The sequence below is a fragment of the Marmota flaviventris genome, chromosome 8, assembly GCF_047511675.1.
Source record: "Marmota flaviventris isolate mMarFla1 chromosome 8, mMarFla1.hap1, whole genome shotgun sequence".
Classification (NCBI taxonomy): Eukaryota; Metazoa; Chordata; class Mammalia; order Rodentia; family Sciuridae; genus Marmota; species Marmota flaviventris.
In genome coordinates this window covers 66,780,367-66,801,600 of record NC_092505.1, presented here as the reverse complement: position 1 = coordinate 66,801,600, position 21,234 = coordinate 66,780,367, and the positions used below count along the sequence as shown (strand labels likewise).

Here is a 21,234-nt window from a genome sequence, read left to right as displayed (position 1 = left end):
AATTTTAAAGAAAAAGTTTGATTAATAATATGGCAACTCCCTTGGCATTTATGGAAGGATACTTCACCTACTTTTCAGAAACCCTACATTCCTGAATAACCCTCTCTTGTATAAAAATCATACATAAGAGTAAAAATAAAAGACACACTGAGAGATGGATATTGAGTAGTCTCTCAGTACGTTAACTAGCTAAATAATTAGCTTTATCACAAAAACCTCCCAGGTCTTGATTCCAATTTATGTCTCCACAAAATTACAAATTACTGCCTGTCATAAACCTTTTAAGCTCATTTGTGAATACTTGAAATCAGCCATGTTAAGTCTGTGACTGCTAAGGGTCTACTATAATAATAAGAGACATTCATGTGACTAGTTTACCCATACGTATAATTACCATGGAGAACATAACAATTAGGTATCACATTAAACAAGTGTCTAATTAATGTTGTTATAAATTCTGCTTGATTAGAATAGTCTTTATAGTTATTGCTCCTACAACATGGGCCTCTCTCCTAACAAAGGGAAATCAACCTTTGGTTAACAGTTTTGTTTTGTTTGGGGGTGGGGGATTGTTTTGTATTTTGAAAAAGGGCCTTGCTGCAGTGTCCAGGCTGACGTCCTATTTCTCAACTCAATGATTCTCCTACCCCAGCCTGTGAGTAACTGGGACAGGCACAAGCTATAGCACCCAGATAAGTCCATAGTTTTAATAATGGTTTATGAATTGTTTCAGAGAGGTACTGCACAGATAGGCATATAATATCATATAGGCCTTGTAGAATCCATACTTTGTGAATTATGTATGTTAGACATATCTGTATATCTTTACAGATTAGTAACTCAGTTATAAGAACACAAATAAGCAATTGGCTACTGTAGCAGAAAAATTTCTGCATAGGGAACAATTTGTTACAATGTATTGAATTTACTATGTATTTTTATCATAGTGGATTCCAAACTCTAACAGTAACTTCTCATTCTGTCTTATCTCTTCATAAACGGAGTTGCTATAATAAGATAGAAACAGACAGTTTTTTTAAAAAGTCAATTTTATTGAGATATAATTCGTACAGCACAATGCCATATTTTTAGTGTACAGTCTTATATTTTTATTAATGAGAAGTATCCTACTTTATTAGGTATACCATAATTTGTTTTTTACTCATTCAACTGTTGAATGCTATTTCAATGTAAAGTTTGGGGAAATTAATGAAAATCTTTAGCTTTATTTTCTTGTAATATCTCTCTGGTTTTGCTATACAGATGAAAATAATTTCACCAAAGGAGTTATGTAAGGTGTTTTAATCTCCCCATTTGCTGAAAGAATATAAGAGTAGTATGTGTCCTTCTTTAAATTTTTAATAGTATATACTAGGAAGTTCTTTGTGGAAAGGATTGTACTTGTGTCTTTCAAGACTTTTGTCCATTTCCTCTAGGTTGTTCAAATTAATTAGCATCAGTTGTTCATAACACATTTCTTTTTTTCCTTCTAATTTATATGGGTTCAGCAGTAATGTCACGTTTTTCATTTTCATATTGACCTGATTTTCTCGTTTTTCTTGCTAGGGGTTTTCTAATATTCTGATCTTGTCGAAGAATCAGTTTTACTCTCTTCAGTGTTTGTACATTATTATGGGTTGTTCACTCTTTGTTCTTCCTTTTCCTTTTTCTTTCTTTGGATTTTATTTGTTGTTCTTCTTTGACTTTCTTAAAGAAAAATTTTAGATTATTAAAAAAAATTTGAGACTTTCTTCTTTTTCACCTCATTTAAAGTACCAGTTTTCTAGTGCAAGCATTTGAAGTATATGCAAATATACTTTGAATTCCTAAGAAGTTTGTATTTTAGGATTTTTTTTATTATCATTAAATTTAAAATACTTTCTATCTTTTTTGTTATTTCTTTTTTTATTTCTTTCTTTCATACATGACAACAGTGGAATGCATTACATTCATAATTATCCATTCACAGCACAATTTTTCATAACTCTAAATAAAGTATGTTCACACCAAATTATGCCATTATACATGAGCTCTCTTATTGATTTTTTTTGCATTACAATTCTTAATACACCTTTATACTACAATTTATCATATCTCTGTTTGTATATGGTATGTTGACAACAAATTCACATCTTCATACATGTATTTTGTATAATTATGACCATCTCCTTCCACCATCCTTGCTATTCCCCTTCTCCCTCCTTTTTTCTCCCACCCCTATTTCTTATCTAGAGGTTTGTTATTTCTTTTTTGGTTGAATTATTTAGAAATGCATTATTTAATTTACAAATTTTGGAATTTTTTTTTACTTATTTCTCATAAATTTTTTTTCTGACAATAATGACTATAAAATAATATATGGAATTTCAATCTTTTCAAATATATTGAGACTTCTTATATGACACATCATCTGGTTTGAACTATTGAATGCTGCATGTGCACTGATCAAATGGTATTCGGCTGTTGTTACCTGTAGTATTCTATAAATGCCAATTAGGTCCTGTTGGTCAATTCAAGCCTTCTGAATAAACACAAGTTTTCCTCTTACAGGAGAAAGTAGTATTAGCTCCAAGTATATTTGTGAATGTTATTTATTTTGCCTTTTAGTTATGTCAGTTATTATGTGTCTCTGTAGCTCTCTTATTGGGTATGTACACCTTCATAAGTGTTGGGTTATGTCTTCTTTATAATTTGATCACTTTATTACTTTATGAAAGATCTCCTTGTATCTTGGATAATTTTCCTTGCTCTGAAGTAATTTTGTCTGATATTACTATAGCCACTCCAGTTTTTAAATATTTTTATGATTTTAGTGTGTTTTTTCATCTCTTTGTTTTTAACCTACCTATATCTATGTAAAATATTTCAAATAAATCACAATGTAGTTGGATATTGATTTTTTGTGTAGTGTTAAAATCTGTGCTTTTAATTTCTATATTTATTCCATTCTTATTTATTGCTATGGCTGGACTTAAAGTCACCATTTTGTTATTTGTTTTCTATTTCTGTCAATGGTTTTTTGTTCCCTTTTTCTTCTTTTCCTGCCACCTTTTAAATTAAATGAATCATGTGTTTTTATATTCACCTATTGACTTCTTCTTCTTATTATTATTATTAGCTGTACTTGGACACAATACCTTTATTTTGCTTATTTATTTTTATGTGGTGCTGAGGATTAAACCCAGGGCATTGCATATATGAGGCCAGCACTCTACTGCTGAGCCACAATCCCAGCCCTTGACTTATTATTATTATTTATACTTATTTGTTTTCACTATTTAGTGATTTATCTGGAATTTAGCATATACATTTTAACTTAATCTACTTTAATATAACACTGTACTGTTTTATAAAATCTATGAACCTTAATATTTACTTCTGTTTTCTCCTTCCTTTCTCTTTATTCTTACACATATAATTTTCCCATGTTGCAAAATTGACAACCCATTCCTCTTAGTTTTTTCTTAAATTATAATGTATCTTCTTTAAATAATGTCAGAATTGAAAATTTTTATTTTTGGAGTCAGTTGTATTCCATGTAAAGAAGTTTCCCAGAAGACTGCTTATGGTACATATCTACTGACCACAAATTCTCTTAGCTTTTGTTTGGACATTTCCTAGTTTGCCTTCATTTTTAAAATATTTTTGTAAGACATAAAAATTCTAGTTTGACCTTTTTTTCATTGGGTACTTCAGGGTCCTAGTGGTGCTCGTCTTCTGTTTTCATCTTCCATCATCACTGGTGAGATGCCAGGGATAATTCTCAACTGTATTTCTCTACATGTACTCTCTTGTTTTTTCTTCTGGATACATCTTTATCTCCTTAAGGCTGGTTTTCAGCAATTTTGATTTGAAACATACTTAAAGTGGTTTTATTTATGTTTGTCATTTGGGGGTATACTGAGGTTAGAATTGTAAATCATCAAATTTGGAAAAATTTGGCAGGTCTTCAACATTTTTTTTGTTTCCTTTCCTTTTATAATTGTATAAATCACAGAATCCCAGATCACCGAGGGCCTTTTCCATCTGTTCTTTGTATTGATAGTTTCTGCCCTCAGGTACACTGATCTTTTCTTTGTCATTGTTTGATCTGCTATTAAGATATCTAGTAACTTTTTAAATTTCAGATACTGTATTTTTTTTCAGCTTTAGGAGCTCCCTTTTTGTCTTTTTCATCATCGTTAAAATTCTCATGTTATTTTGATGCTCTCTTTTATAGCTTTAACTGCATTTATTCTAACATTCTTGCCTACTAATTCCATCATATCTACCACTTCTGGGTTCATTTTCTGTTGACTTAATTTTTTTTCCTGCTTTATTTCATGGTCAGAAAATTTTAAATGGATGTTGGACAATTCTAATGTTATAGTGTCAATTTTTTTTAATTTTGCTGTTGTTCGTTAATAAAAATTAAGTTATTTTCTGGCTGTCATCTCATTTTCTTGAATATCAGCTTGATCTTCTAGAACCTTGCTTTAATCTGTAGTCTACAATTGCCTGTTCTTCAGAGTGGCTTTAACCTTACTCTAAAGGCAGGACACTGAGTCTCTACTGAGAGTCTCTTCTGGTTTAGATATGGTTTGAGTGTCTGCCAAGGTTTTATGTGTTGAAGTTTAATCCCTGTTGTGAGGTAATAAGAGGGAAGAAATGTACACCAACTATGGTGTTTTGAGGTGGGCTTTTAGGAAGTGATTGAGATTAGATAAGGTCATTAGAATGGAGCCCTGGTGGTGGAATCCTGAGGCCAGTCACTCACATGTATACTTCTTGTCTTTTGCCATGTTATGTATGCCCTGGGCTATGGTAACACTCTGCCAATAAAGAGGTCATCACCACATTCAGCCCCTCAACCTTGCAACCCCAGAACCTCAAGTCACCATGAACTAACTTTATTTATAAAGTCTCCTGGCTCTGTTATTTTGTTATAGTAACAAAAAAAAAAATGGAACCTATACAGTCTCACATGTAGAGAGGATTTTCCACTTTGGCTGGCTTGAACTTAAATGTCACCAAATTTTAATCAACCTTTTATAGTTATTAAAATAACAGCTTTCTAGTACTTTCTCTTTTTCCACTTGTAGTTCTGTATTTTGTCCATGCTTAATATACAGCCAAGGGGATTAGTAGGCAAGAATGTTAGAATAAATGCAGTTAAAGCTATGCAAGTTTCTGGAGCTTTTTCTGTGTGAGGCTCTCTCTTTAGTACTATGCCCTACAGATTCCAGCCACCTCAACTTACCTGAATGCTGAATTCTGTGTCCTGAGCTCAGCAAAACCTCATGACCTTCACATGCCAGCAGAAAAAGTCAGAAAAGTGTGTGTGTGTGTATGTGTGTGTGTGTGTGTGTTTCCTAGAGGTCCCAGTCTTGTGCAGCATGTTGTCCAGTGCCTGAAAACTATCATTTTATTCACTTTGCCCAGTTTTTGCCTTGAGGCAGTTTATGACACAAAGGCTACTCTTGTCTTAATTCTCCATCACAACTGGTAGCAGAAGTAAAAAGGCATTACTGGTCAGCACAAGGAAGACATACAGGACAAGGCATGCTGATAGTCAGAAGCCCTTCAGATGCCAACAGATAGACAGCATCTTGAACAAAAAAGACCAGAAGAAGGTTTTCTCTAGCTCAGTAATTCCAGAAACTTCTGTTTGGAGTCATTTGGAAAGTTATTTGAACATGAACCCTAGGTATGAAACTGTGACCAGGTAGGGGAAAAAAGAGAAAGGGGGACATGATTCACCTGGTCAGTAATGAAATTGGAAAGCACAAATAAAACTAAAAGGAAAAAGTAATATAAAGTGTTGAATTATGAAGGGTTCAGGATTTCTTGACAGGCATAAGAGAGCAGTGTATGGCAATTTGTTCCATTTTTCTAAGAGACTGAACAAGAATTCATACAGAATCAAAGTAATTAAGTAACATTCATTATTCATGCATTCTTCATATAACGTACTCTTTCTATAAAAAGTAGTTAGTCCACATTAAAATATTTAGTTATGTCTGATGTGACATAATTATCAGTGGAAAATTACCAAGGGATGTGACAGGGAAGCTTAGCAAATGCTTGAAAATGGAAGGCAGCACTGGAGGACCAACCAGTTACACATGGGGTGCAAGACTACACCTTCACTTAGAGCCTTAGGAACTGAAGGGAGATGATGATCCTTGTGCAGGAAGGTGTGAGCTTGTGATATTTTGTAAAGCTGAGGGTTAGGAGGGATGTGTAAAGGATTTTGGAATTCAATGTTTTAAAATATACTGTCCTTTCATTTCTCTTTTAAGATGAGAGAAGCTTGGATAGGTCTGTAAACCGGGAAGAAGGAATTGGTGGCAAGACCAATGAGAGAGCAGAGGCCTAAAGTTTCAGAACATGACAAGAGATTCTTTTTGGTGTGGGAGTGATATGCTCAAGTAGAGACAAAGATCAAAGAATGGGATGGGAGCATAAGATGAGTCATCTCTGTGAACATCAAGGTCACTGAAAGTGATGGCATGAGCAGAGGGAGAAGGCAGTGATCTAGGTACCTGAGTCCACAAAGTGAAGAGTGTGGAGGTCCCAACAGATGGGTGGAAGCAGGAGTTCTGACTGCTCTAGGCTTCAGAAACTCCTGTAAAAGGTGAATGTCAGTTAGGACTGACCAGGAGAGGGTGCGTGTTAGGGAAAAGCTTAAGAAGACAGGGGAAGTATAGTCCTAATAAAGGAAATACAGAACTTTTAGAGGATGAAATTATGAAGGAAAATTAAAGCCCAGAAAGACTTAAATTCAGCAATGGGGGCAACAGTCCCAAAAAGACTCTGGTTTGAAGATTTTCCACTTTCAAAGCAAGCGGCACTTCCTGGGTTTTTGTAGGCCCCATAACAATAAGCAGCTTGAGAGGTCTGTCATCACTGAAAATAAACCTTAACTCTGAAAGCTATGCTTATGAGATTTAAAAACATTATCTATATAGAAGTGGAGTAAAATATAATACATACTAAAAATGGAAGTTCTAGCATATTTGTTGGGTCAGAGAAAGTAAAATGTTTACTAAGACAACAAATCAAACACAAAAAGCCAATGTTGCCTTTACAAGCCAGGAATGAGAGTCCACATGACTTCAGTAAATCTGAAGAGTGAATATAGATTGTAGTTCAACAGAAATAGCTGCAGTCTAGTACATTAAGTAGGGAAATCAAAATATGTATTACAGATTCAGAATAGCCTAAGGCTTTCTAGGAAAAGATACAAGAAAAATAGAATAATATATAATGTTCAAACATTAGTTTTATTCATATATATTACGTACTAAACATAGGTAAAGTATTATGTAAGACACTTTATACACTGTGGTCATTAATTTTTTAAAAGCACCAAATAGTGGAGAGAATATGGAGCAACAGAACTCTCTATTCATTCCTGGTGGGTATGCACAATGGTATGCTCACTTTGGAAGAAAATGTCTTATAAAACTAGGGATTCTTTTACTGCGCAATCCCTCAACTATGCTCCTTGATTTTCATCCAGATGAATTGAAAACCTGTGTCCATACAAAATCTGCACATAGATGTTTGTGGTAGCTTTATTCATTAGTGCCAAATCTTGGAAGCAACCAAGATGCTCTTTAATAGGTAAATGAATAAATGGGTACATCCAGACAATGGAACATTATTTAGTGCTAAAAAGAAATGAGCTATCAGGCCACAAAAAGACATGGAGGAACCTTAAGTATTATAAAGTGAAAGAGGCCAACTTGAAAAGGCTACATATGGAATGATTACAACTATAGGACATTCTGGATAATACAGACAATGGAGACAGCAAAGCATAGTGATTTCCAGGAGTGGGTAGATGGGAAAGGATGCATAAGTGGAGCAAAAGTAACTTTAAGAGCAGTGAAACTATTCTACAAGATACTACAGTGGTGGATCCATGTCATTATACATTTGTTAAAGCCTATGTGAGGTACAACATGAGAGTAAACTCTGTAATCTAAACTTTAAGGGATAATGGTGTGTATGAAAGTTTGTCTTTAATAACAGATGTGCCCCTGTGGTGCCAGATGTTGATGGGGTGGTGTTATGTATGTATGTTGGAGGGACAGGAAAGCTATATGGGAACTCTTTATGTTTTCTACTCAACCTTCCTGTGAACCTAAACCTATAGTTAAAAAAAAAAGTTTATTAATTGAAAAGGAAAGTCAGTAGGATTCAACATCTTATTTCTACATTGTAAAATTCATAGGCTCCTCCTGTGAGTTGTAGGGATTTAATGATGGAGAATTAGAAGGTGAAATGGTGAGGGGACCATGCACATTCACTTACTGTCCAGTCAGTATGCATGAAGATAGTTTGTAGTGCTCACGCACTGTTTACTCTTGTTCAGAGCTAGAAACTTTCTCATGTCCTTCCTTGTTAAATGCACCACTTCTGGCTAATTTTATATCTCTTACCATGAGGGAAAAAATAGCAATCCTTGATACTCATAAGACCCATGACTCTTTGAAATCTGTTGTATTAAAACAAAGTAAGTCTTTAGCCTCTGTAGTTCTCTAACATTATTATATGTGTTGCTTTGTTACTCAGGATACTTTAAGGTTGTTTTTGTGCTTCACTGATGACCAAATGCAGGTGTTACACAGCATGTTCAAGAAGAAGTGAATAATTTTGTATCCGGTTGTGTTGATTTACCATTTGGAATTTTTTACAGTAAAGAGGGAACAGCACATCTTTCATCCACATCATGTGTCCCCAATGTGCTTCTCTTCCACTGTTATCCATATCCCTACTTTCTACACACTGCCACAAATAGGAGGAATAGGCAGGGGCCAGAGTGGAAGATACCTCTTATTGCCATCAAAGGTGGTTGTGTTCAGGATTTATTTTCTATTTTCTTTCACTTTCACATGAGCAGACCATTAAATAAGGAACAAACAAGCACCAGAAATCATTTGTTGCATGCATTTGGTAGATACTCTTATTCCTTTTTGGAAGCAGGGGTTGCTTCGAACATTATCACCTTAGTTGCTTTTCCCTTCTATGAAATTGTGAGACTTAGAAATTGAGTCACACTATTAGACATGAAGAAAAGAGTGAGTAGACTGTGACATGACCTTATGAAAGGTTCCTTGTTGCTGATAAAAGAGATAGCAGGTTATGATGGCTTTTACCAATTTGTTCTTCTAAAACTCAACACAAACATGGTTCGGTTTTATTATTGCAATACAGGGTATACTTGAAGTGGAAGAAGTCAGTTTATAAATAAGGTTAATTTTTAAGACATCCAGCTACCTTTTCAGAAAGAGTACTTTAACTCTAGTGGCTTAGAAATTCCACACGTATCCTCTCTACAGAGAAGCTTCTAATTCCTCTGCCTCTTATCAAATAAGATTCAACTATGAGTGATATAGAATCATTTCTTAATTATCCACATTAAAATGAAAGTGAAACAACTACAGGGATAATCCAAAACAGTGAAGAGAAGAAACAAAAGAAAATGCTAATTTTATCTTGAAGTATTTTTTAACAAGTCTGTTTTCCTTGGAGCAGGACTGACCTCATAGTTGTGAGGCCTAGTGTAAATGAAAATGCAAGATACCTTGTTCAAAATTAAGAATTGTCAGGATGGCAATATTAGGTACCTAGATTGGGGATGAGTGGGAGATTTGTTTTCACTGGGATGTGGCCTCCATGTACCTCCATGTACACCTGATCCTAAGCTTCCCTGAACTAGTGCACTGACCCCTGCTAGGGTGGAGGGCAGCAGTGGTTGGAAGAGGAGTGCTTGGTGAGACCTGGGCACTAGGGTGAGAGAGGAACAGCCAGAAATAGCATCAGGAGGCAAAATGTCTTTGAGCTAAGACTACATGTCCCTAAAGTCTATTATTTAATAGCTCCTTTGTTTATTAAGTCATTTAAAAATATAAGTTTATAATAAAGTAATTTAAAAATTCTAAGATGACCACTTCAGGTTTCTGTGTGCCTGGTCACACATTTATGAAGCTGGTCCTGTCTAGTTAGTATCAACTATTCATGTGTAAAGCACCCTACAATCGTGCTGAATATGACTAGGGCAACAAAATTGTCATAATTTGTAATGTGGATAACCTTGACATAGGGTATCAAGAATTGATGGTAGATTCTAGTCAGTTCATTAACTATTCACTTCTTAGTATTTCAGAAGCCTCTGCTAGAGTGTGGGGTTAGAGGTAACTATCTAAGTCTAGTTGGACTGCTATAACAAAATACTACAAGGTAGGTAGCATGTAACAACAGAGATTTATTTCTTCTAGTTCTGTGGGCTGAGAGGTCCAAGATATCAGCAGATTCAGGTCTGAGGACCCTCTTTGTGTTATGGCCATCTTCTCACTGTAACCCACATAGTAGAAAGGGAAAATTCTGATCTCTTTGGCCACTTGTGAGGGCACTAATCCCCTTCATGAAGGCCCTTTCTTCATGACCTAATCACCTCGCAGAATTCCTGCCTCCTGAACTGTCACTTTGAGATGAGATTTCAGTATGTGAATTTGGGGTGGGTGGTGGGCTGGGGGACACAAATATTCAGACCCTAGCAATGGTCAAGACAGGCTCACTATCTACTGGAGTTGAAAGATACAGACACTGGGACTGTAAAGCAGGGCAGACGATATGTGCTATAAAAGGTACAGACAAGAACAGTTGGAAAATTGGGAGTAAAAAGATTAACAGGGCATGTGAGGAGAGATTGTGGAAAAAGGGATTACTTTTTAGTTGGGCCATGATGGATGGGTAGTATATCAATTGCCAGTGCTTAAGGGGCAAAAGGACAGCATAAGCAAAGATAGTGAAGTACAGACCATGCTAACAGGGGCCTACCACTGTCACATTCAGATATGTTTTTCATTCATGCAATTTCCAGACACTGAGCTGGAAGCAGTAGATATAAGACTATGGGATTTGGAATCAGATAAAACCATGTTTGAATCACAATCTACCATATCCCGGTAGATGGGAAATGCCTTACTTAACCACTCTGAGCCTCAGATTTAGTCACCTGTGAAATAAAGATACCAGTTTTGTAGAATTATTGATAGATTAGGTGAGATAATGTTTTGTAAGATGTTTCCAGAATTCTGTCTAGTAAAGAAGACAAGCAAGCAAATAAATTATTGTGATTATAGATGCCTGAGGATGCTGTACCAGGCTTCACAAAGATATGATATTTGCCAAACACAGTGGCGCAGGCTTGTAATCCCAGCAGTTTGGGAGGCTGAGGCAGGAGGATCACGAGTTTAAAGCCAGCCTCAGCAATTTAGTGAGCCCCTAAGCATCTTAACAAGATTCTGTCTCAAAAAAAAAAAAAAAAAGGCTGGGGATGTGGCTTAGTAGTAAAATGCTCCAGGGTTCAATCTCTGGTATCAAAAAAAAAAAAATTATGGTATTTGAAGTGGGGTCTAACATGTGTAAGGTATGTATTGGGAAGGCAGAGGGAAATTGAGAAAGACCCTCTGAGATTTGAAAGAGATGAACCCCTTCATAATCTGTGGGATTGGGTATGGGGGAGTAATAAGGAAGATGAGGATGACATATATATATGAAATCTTTAATGTTTCATTTCTACCCCAAACTACTTTACTAATGAAAAAAATGTCCCTCCTGGGAAAGGGCAGAAAGCCTAGCTGAGCTTTCAAGTAAGATATAAAGTTTCTGCAGCAGATGTTCTGTATGTTTTTCTTTGTAAAACAAGTCTGGAGCCGGAGGGGAGGCGGGAGAGAGAATGAGTGTGTAGTTGCTTTTTCCATCCTCCTGTGGAACATCATTTTGCTTAATTGGTAGACACTTAAAACACGATTGGCTCTTTTAAAAATAGGAGTCTTCCTGGTATTGGTTGAAATGTTTCACCATGTGTTGGTGCTTTAAAATGCCTGTCTTTTTATTTCTTCTTCCAGACTGAACACTTGCCTTTGCAGACTCAGAAAAAAGAAAGAGAAATTTGCAGTCTCCCACACTCTGTAAGTAGCATGGCCATGTTGTCAGGATCTGCCCAGCTAGAGCTGGTTACTCACATGCGTATTAAAATATCATTGGATGTCCACAAAAGTCCGTTTTTTTTCATCTCTTCTCTATTAGAGTGCCTGTGCTATGATTTGGTAAAGACCTTGAGCTTCCTTACTCTTAGAAGTAATCTAAGAACTACTTCTAAGTAATTTCAGAAGTAATCAGATGTTATGAAACCAGTCACCAGGCAGAGGAGTCTGTACCAGATACACCACAGAGCATCATGTGGAATTAATTTTACTGTACAAGTCAACTGTGGCTCAAGGTCAAGCCTGAAAGAAAGGCCAAGACAAAAGGATATTTTGGGCAGCCTTTTTTATTCTCAGTGTTGTCAGGCATAAGGTCAAGTGCCAGTTCATTTTGCTGTGTCCTTTCCCTAATTCCTCAGTGCTGAATTTTGAGGTTTCTTTTTGTTTTAATTCTGCTTATATATCATGTGTCAATTCTAAGCTTGAGCCTTGCTTGAGAGACTCCTGAAGTTCATAACCTTGCTCTTCTCCAGTTTATCTTACCTGATACCAACTCTTAATTTCAAAACCTAAAACCAATCACAGGCCCCTTCAGTTGCAATTTTGTATTTAAGAGCCTGCCACCATTCTTATTCAGGTATTATAAGCAACAGATGATTGGAAAATGATAAGTTGTTGAACTTTACCTTGCCATTCAATTCCTCATCGGGTTATGAATCAGGGACACAGATTTTAATGAATTCTATTTTTGTCTATTTTTCCCCCCAAAGTGATAGAAAAATGCAAACAAACTTCTCTGCTAATGTAAACAATGTTTGAATTTTTAGAATGGACTAAATAGCAAGAGTTTTGATGATGAGAACCCAGCAGGAGAAGATGGGATTCAGCAAATGTACCCCCTTTACAATCAGATGTGCTATCAAGACCGGAGCCCTAGCAAACATCATCAAAACAACGACCCCAAGAGAGTCTACATCAACCCACGAGAACATTATGTGTGATTTTCCTCTTTTACCAATGGTTGTTCTAACAAATGTTTATTATTAGATTGGGGAGAGAAACTGAGGCCAATTGTTATTTTATTCTCTCTAGTATAACCCATCCCAATCTAACTCTATTGGAAGTCTTGATGAATGACTTGGAGCTAATAGCAGATTTCTTTCCTTCATTAAGGGTTTCTTAACCACCAGCTGTGTTTGTGAACTTGACTGTCACTTTGTGTGGTTCAGTAATGATGGTGTTTAACTACTAACATTTGGCCTACAATGGCATGTTCATTTGGAAGTGCAGCATCTGCCTGTGATGACTGTAGTCATTCTCCAGAAAGAAAGGCCCCAGCTGGTAGTATTAAACTCGCCGGGTCTCAGGCAGGCCAGCCTGTTCATCTCTAATTCAAAGGGATGGAAAAATGAGTTCAGAATCCATTTCACTGATTGTTTAGCTGGGATTTAGATTTCCCTGACATGCTTAATGAAATTACAATACCTGTGTAAAAGGCCTGAGGAAAGAGGCAAGATTTGCTCTTTATCCAGAAACAACAATAACAAAAGGCAATTAAACCTTCAATCCTGTCAGTTGCTTTTAAATAGCCTTGTCATGGTGATATATGTCCCTTCTCTGTCAGTAAGGTCTTGCAGATCCACAGTTCTTGCTATTACCTGCCTACTTGAGACTAGCTGTATGTAACAAAAGTTTGCCTATTGCTCTGTCGAGTTCCCACAGTCCTGTACTTTTTACCAGATTAGCCCATTTTCCACCGATTAATTTCTAAAATCCCTGCCTAAATGGTATACAGCCTTTCTCCTTGTCCCCACTTTTCTCTAGGATTATACTCAGCTTTCACTTCTGGAATTTCTTTCCAACTAATATCAGTCCACATGGGCTTTAGGTCTCCTGCATACTTCATACTGCTTACCTTCCATGTTTTATCTACCTCAGAAAAGCCTACTGGAAAATCACCTGAAAGAACTCCTGCTCTTAAAAATCAGGTGAAAAATTCAAAAATTAATTTTTTAAAAAATAAAACCACTCTAATATAGCATATGTACTAAACCCACATGTCCTATATTCTTCCTCCCATACTTTACCTCATTGAGAAGGGTAAAAAAATGCTAAAAAAAACAAAACAATATAGTGACTTATCTACCAGGGCATCCTTTAAACTTTGATGTCTTGAAATGTCTTCTGGGAGTTTCCTCCTCTCCCTTTGCCAACTTTCCATCGTGGGGATTAACAGTAGTAATTACAGTGGGTGAGCACAGACAGAAGGATCACAGGTACATGTGCAAATGCCCATCACTGACTTCTCACATCTGAAGGAAAATATAGATTTACTGTGTATCCTGGAAGATTAGAGGTGTGTCACAGGTATAAAAAACACTATAAGCTTGTTATATCTTAGGGAAGAGTATCAGAAGCACTGAAATAAAATAGTGCACATTCCCAACCTAACATAGCAAAGGGAAAGGAGAACATTAACCTAGATTTCTAATGAGATACCAAAGAAACTTTATGATTCATGTTGTACTGGCTTTAGTTTGTGTTTGAGTGTGTTTTCCTCTTTCAGTTCCATGCGTTGTCAGACAAATGATCTTCATTGTTCTACAGTAGTAATACATTCTCCCTCCATTACCTAGGGACCAATAATTCTGGGGAATAGGAAGCTTAAATTCCAACTCAAATCTTTGGCAATTTTAAAGGCAATAGATGTAGAGCATCAAAGGGTAAAACTCCAATGACTCTTATTGCAGAATCACTGTGCTACCTCTGAGTTAGAGTTTACTGCCTCTGTCACAAAGAAGATAATCAACTTTATTGCTTGGAATGCCATCACTGAGTGAGTGCAGCTGAAGGTATAGGAATCCTTGCATTGTTTTTCAAAAATAAGATGACTGTTCAGAGCTCTCTGTGACAGCAAAGTGTTTTATAAATACTGGGGGTTGTGGTGGTGCATTACCTCCTTTACAAAGCTTTAAAAATGCCTTAAGTACTGGGAATGGTTTCTAGGGACTTACTGGGGAAACGATTGTTGAATTAACTTCAAAAAAGCACACTGTGAACCCAAAGTACAGATGTCTTCGTTTGTACCACAGAAAGGGATTCAGAAGCACTGGGCTTCAGGTGTCCTTTGTCCTTTCTTCAGCACCTTCCCAAGAGGGACCACTGTCTGCCTTTCACATTCTTCATGTAGTTATGGAAAAGAAATTTCAGGATGTAGACATCTCTCTTGAAGCCAACTAGCTGAGTATCCTCTTTGCCTTCAGTCAGCTCTGATATTTCTTGAACAAACTGGTAGATTTTACAGCCATTGACCCTTTGCATGGGTCATATAAGAGGTTATTCTGGTGCCTATCATATTCTCTCTCTGAAAACAACTAAATTTAGAAGAGTTTTAAAGGGTTTGATCAAGTAGACCTCTGAACTAAAATAATGCTATTCAAAATTAGGCTGTTGATCTCCAAATTTAGAGCCTAGACTGCCTGATGATGCCTTTAAAATTTGGAAGTTAGACTTTAAATGTCCATGAGTGAGGTTTAGGGATATAATATACAGCTGATATTAGATACCATGACTGGTTTACTAAAATACACTGTGCTAGAAATAAATCTTCATAGCACTTGGAAAGGTATACACTCACCTTAAACACAGCCTTTATTGCCTATTTTATATGTAGCCCATCCCTGGGAGTTTGCATTGTTACTGCAAGAGCAAAACACTGGGTTCTTTGCACACCACACTAATAGGAAGAAGCATCTGCATCACCTAGGATCAGCCTAACATGACAGGACAAGAATTAAATGGCAGAGACTTATTATCTCTTCTATAATAGTTTTCCCTATTCCTAGGATTTTTATATGTTCTGCATTTGAAGAAGTCCGTGCTTTTGGGGGCACATAATAATATGCAATTCTTACCTGTGCTGGGCTTTGCTACAACATGCACATAGTAGAGTGTAAAGTGGTATACAGCAAACTAAATGAGTTGGCTCTCTTATTGTTTTCTGTGATCTTGTTTACAAGACACAGGACAGTTTCTTCATCCTTCTGAGAAAATTCCTAAGTCCTCTTTCATGGTAGTTTAAAATGCATTTTTTTCCCATCATTGTTCAGTCTCTTCCTGCCCTGATTTCCTGGTGCTATTCATTATATACAGTTAAGACTGCCTTCAAATATCTTATTCCCTAGAATGTAGAGGTTGAAAAGAACAGGTTCTACTCCCAGCTTTACCCTTTACTATGGAAAATTGGGAAAGTCACTTAACCTGTCTTGGGCATCAGTTGTCTATTCCATAAAGCAGATTATAATATCTTCCTGAGAATTAAACAAGGAGATCATGGACAGGAAATTATAAGGTTCCAAACCAACAAATTCCTTTCACTCTATTGTATATTGAACTTCAATGTCTGGCACACTTACCAGCATTTAGAGAACTCTAATGTCCCCAGAAAGAACCAAGTAGCAACATGAAATTTTAATTTGACCTAATTCAAGTATAGCTAACTGCAAGTAGCTGACATTACTTTGACTATAATAAGTATTTCCCTTATGGAAAGTCTCACTTCTGAATTGTAGATTTTAAGCTTTAGCTAGAATGGAAAAATGCATGTTGCTATAACTAGTGGTGGTTCTTGTTTTACCAGTTACTGCTAACAGCTAACATTATTGAGTGCATAGTATGAACTAGGTTCCAGAACAAGCACCTTACATGAATTACCTCATTGGATAGGACCAGACTCTTGTTTTGTCCTCTTTCCAAGAGCCCTCAGGGGGACAGACAGGCTCACATTCCACACCAGGCCACCACCATAGGTCATGCTTATCATCAGTCAGCTATTACTTTTTTTCCAATCTGCTTTTGGTGTTAGGAAATATAGTTGGCTTGATTTTTTTCCCCATTTTTAAGCAGAGGTATAGGAAGGATCATGAAAGAAAACTATAAGAAATATTAAGGTGAAAACAAGTGGATATGCTCATTTTTTATTTAGGTTTGATGTTCTCTAAATATTCAGAAAGGCTCTCATATCCACAGCTACAAAATAACAACCAAAACTCAAACCCATTCCATCCTACTTGATTGGGTGTTGGTGGGCACAAACTTCTCTGACATCCTTCCTCAAGGTAGTTCTTTGATATACTTATTGCTCTGTTTCTTTTTCTCACTTTCATTGAACTCCCAGAGGTGGTAACACTGGTATTGTGTACAGATAAAAAGAGGTGCCTTTGGTAGAAAACTAGGAGAAGAATAGAAAGGGTGTGAAGTAGAAATGTCAGGGACTCACCTGTGGCTCAGCTCTGTGCTTGTCTCCTTCTGGCTTTTGACTGGCAAGGCATTCATCCATCATGCTTCAGCAGACCTTATAGAACCACGGAATTTCATTCCTACTAACTAAAAAATAATACTTGCAAGCTTATTAAACTATAGGTTATAATTGGATTAATCTTGTTACCTTTGTTGAAATGCATGGGTTTCTCTCATCAAACCAAGTGATAAGCTGGCCTCTGCCAATTTGGGCATTTACAACTATTGGGTGTTTTAGTACCCTCTAATAACTGGTGGTGGGAGGGCTTTACCTCTCCTCCAGCCTCACCAGGTGATTTTTTACACTGAACTCAGGTCTTAGCTAAGCACTGTGTCATGTGTGTTTGTAAGCAAGTAGTCACCAGAACAGCCATCCAACCTGTCCTGTAAGCTTGAAAAGAGTCTATCTCTGTCCTTTAAGGTATTCTAATGACATCCTACCTAAAAGAGTTATTAGAAGTAAATCCAACTATCCCAGCAGTTTCAGCCAGGCAGCCAGTAGACCATTTGACTTTTGCACAGGATGAGTTAGGAATCCTAGGTCAGGCTTGTTCATGGAGAGCTGGAGTGCCCTATACTACTTAGGCCATTCCACATAGCTTTAATGCCACTAATTTGACTTTTGAAAATACTCACTTATTAACAAGGTCTCTGGTATTAAACTACAGACAAATAATCTCTGAAGTGAACAGTTTTTCAAATGCTAAAGCCCCTGGAGTGTGTAGTCCTGATTGGGATACTTCGAACGTTAACCAACCAACTACCCCCAAAGTATACATAAAGACTGATTAACATTCCCAATTTCAAGACATTGTATTAAATGTAACATGATTTTATAAGGATTTCTCAGGTTTACATACCTCTAAAGTCAACTACTTGCTGAAGAAAATTTATTGGCATTTATTCTTAGTGACAGCTTGCCCCTTCTCCCCACAGGGGTGTGTGTGTGTGTGTGTGTGTGTGTGTGTGTGTGAGAGAGAGAGAGAGAGAGAGAGAGAGAGAGAGAGAGAGAGAGAAAGAGAAAGGGGGAGGGGTATATTTAAATTTCCATTGCCCACCTAAATTTGTAAAATAACATGTTTATTACTACTGTATGACCATTTCTGTATTAATTATTCTCCTCTACTCAAGTTTCAACTCAATTTTAGAAGTTTGAAACTGAGTAGACTAGAATAAGAGAATGTAAAATAATTCAAAGAAACTATTCATCTTTTCTGTCATAAATTATCAATTGGAACCATGATATAGAAGTTCCCTCTGAATCTCAGAAAGAAGAAAAACTACTATTGACAAATAAAACATTCTCCATTCTGTTGGTTATGAATAAATCTATTCCATTGTTCCCAATCAGTGTTTGGGACCTAAGGCTATTATCTATATCAAGTGACTAGGTATGTTCTTATCTTCCTGCTGTAAATTTAGTGTTAAATGCTTGAGTTTCAGAGAACCAGGTTTTCTGAATATCAGTGTCTTGTAAACTTATGGAAAAGAACAACATCTCCATGAATTAATACTGGGCCAGGCCCCGTCTTCTGGTGTTTCTGTTCTACAGCTATGTTGTTTACAGCTGCCAGAAGCACAGGAGTTACACAGGAGGCAGATCAAGTGGAGATACCTTTTTGTACTTAAAGTTATTATTAGATCATAGTTGACACCCCATATACTCTTTGATAAACCAAAGCAGCCTTATAGTCAATCTTTTGCTTCTTCTAAAGATGGATGAACAAACAGTTGCCCTCTTATGGTTTTTCCCAGCACTACCATTTGAAGTTTCTTTGACCAGTCCCCCATAGCCCAGCAGTATCCTTGGTATCATGACCTACACTGCTTGTATTTATTTCCATGGCATGGGATTTAACTGTGAAAGTTGATTAGAGGAGACCTTGAGGGAAAGCCTCCCTGGGAATCCAAAACATCAGATTTGCTACACTGACTTAGAACTGTGGCCTACCCTACTCCATATGTATCTGACAGCCATGAAGAGGTGTTTTATGTGTCTCCTCCAAAGGTTAATTTCCTTTCATAACTCACAGTGGAGCTATGGAAGCCCAGAAGTGCACATGGTTTTCCAAGTGAATGGGCACTGTTGTTTTGGTTTTCAATATCTTCCCAATAATGACCAGGTTTTTTTTTTGATTCACCCTAGCATATTGATCAGGCTAAATTAAATTCCTCAAGTCTTATTGGTGGATCACTGTTCTTTATATTTTAAATTAGAGGCAGCAGCAGTTTGTCTTAAATGTATTTGTTAGAACTTGCCCACACTGTTTCATGTATGCCTCTGCTTTTTTCACATAACCTTATGAGAATTTATTGCATATGTTTCCTTTAACTGATCATTTCAATACTCAGATGAGTATTTGTCATCTTAGATTTCATTATATACTTGAAATTCAAAATCCTTCATAAAAAAATTTTTTAAAAAGTTAAATAGCTGGTATTGCTACTGGATCCCTGAATTATCCCACTTGTCTATCCATAAAAGTTTCTGTTTATCCTCTACCTTCTGTTTCTATTTCTAAGCCAATGCTTTAAGACACAACATCTGCTCCAGCATATCCACTCTTCATGGGTCTTAACCTCTTAACTTCTTTACTTCTCAGTTTTATCCTGTAAGTTAGTGCTCTCTGACTCATAGGGGTTTATGCCATGGGGGAGGATAAGATATATAAGGGTTATCTTCAAGAGAGATCCTTCTCTGAAAGTGCTTTTATAAAAGCCCCTTGGCTTAGAAAAGAGAAACTACAGTTCCTCAGATATTTTTTTTTTCCTATTCTTGTTTTGCTGTTTTTATTTCTGAAAAATGATCTCTGACTGAAAGGAGTCTTTATTTTCATTTTAACTTTCTCCCCACTAACCTTTTGCCTGTTGAAACCTCTGCCTTATCCATGCTCTGAACTTTTTTACTTATGGAGCCAAAATGAATTCCCCCACAACGAATTCCAGGAATTTTATTCCTGCCATTGAGTAAATTAAAGTCCTTGACGCAAAGGAGCATCTAGCTTGCTGTTCCCACAAGGAGCCAGAAGCAAATGAGGTCTTGCTCTGGCACTGGCAAAGTCTCCCCTGTGCCTTAGTTTTCCTTGTGTAAGCAGAAGTTAATTCAGCTATTTCACTGCAGCTAGGTATTGTGAGTCCTGAGTCCTGACTAACAAATGGGGCGAAGGCTTTTTGCAAATGTCCTGTACTATATAAATTCATAGTGGATGATATGGAGTGTCCTAAAGTAGAAATAAGTATTTGTATCGCTCAAATCAGAACACTAATCCACCCACTGTTTTCAAAAGCAATGTTTTACTAACTTCTTTTTCATAGTGAAAATTAGTTTCTAGTTACTTGAACTTTTTATTTTGGTGTCTAGAAAGTGATCAATAGTATGTATTCTTTCTTGTCCTAAGTTATATTTTTCAGTTTTAGAACTGAAACAGTTACTTAACAGTATACATAGGTAAAGAGGGAGATAGATTCTAGCTCAGATGTTGTAAAATAGAGAAAGTCAAAGATTAGCCTTGAATTTGAGATTGTATTTTAAATAGATGTTAATGTGAAGTTTTTTTAGATATTCTTTATTTTTAAGTTACCAGAAATTGTCTTTTATTTTTGGAGTTTTGAATATATCATTCTTTACATGTTTTGAATAAAGTGTTTTATCCATTCAGTTTTTTTTATTTTACATTATCAATAAATCAATCATTAAAACACATAACCTAATTATATAACTATTAAACTCAAGACTTAAATAACATCTTCTGTGTTAACTATTTCTATACTTGAGTCTTTTTTTAAAATAATGACAAGTGCTTTTATGCTTCAAGCAATATAAAAATGCTTTTTAAAACAAGGTAAGTTATATATTGTAGTTTATTTATGAAAATTCATAATATTGTTTTAGTGAAGCTACATTCATTCCAGTTAAAAATTATTCTTCATTGCTGATTAAATCTTAGGCATTAAA

The 21,234-nt window shown here is 36.2% G+C and overlaps 1 protein-coding gene across 1 annotated transcript in view; it reads left to right on the top strand.

Moving 5' to 3' along the window:
- The window catches only part of Nectin3 (nectin cell adhesion molecule 3), a 131,787-nt gene extending 110,930 nt beyond the window's left edge, over nt 1-20,857 (top strand). Inside the window, exons 8-9 of the mRNA XM_034636174.2 lie at nt 11,904-11,966; nt 12,809-20,857. Of these exons, the coding sequence (XP_034492065.2) occupies nt 11,904-11,966; nt 12,809-12,982 (237 nt within the window). The 3' untranslated portion in view covers nt 12,983-20,857. The remainder of the gene's footprint in view (nt 1-11,903; nt 11,967-12,808) is intronic.
- Nucleotides 20,858-21,234: the final 377 nt, after the last annotated feature.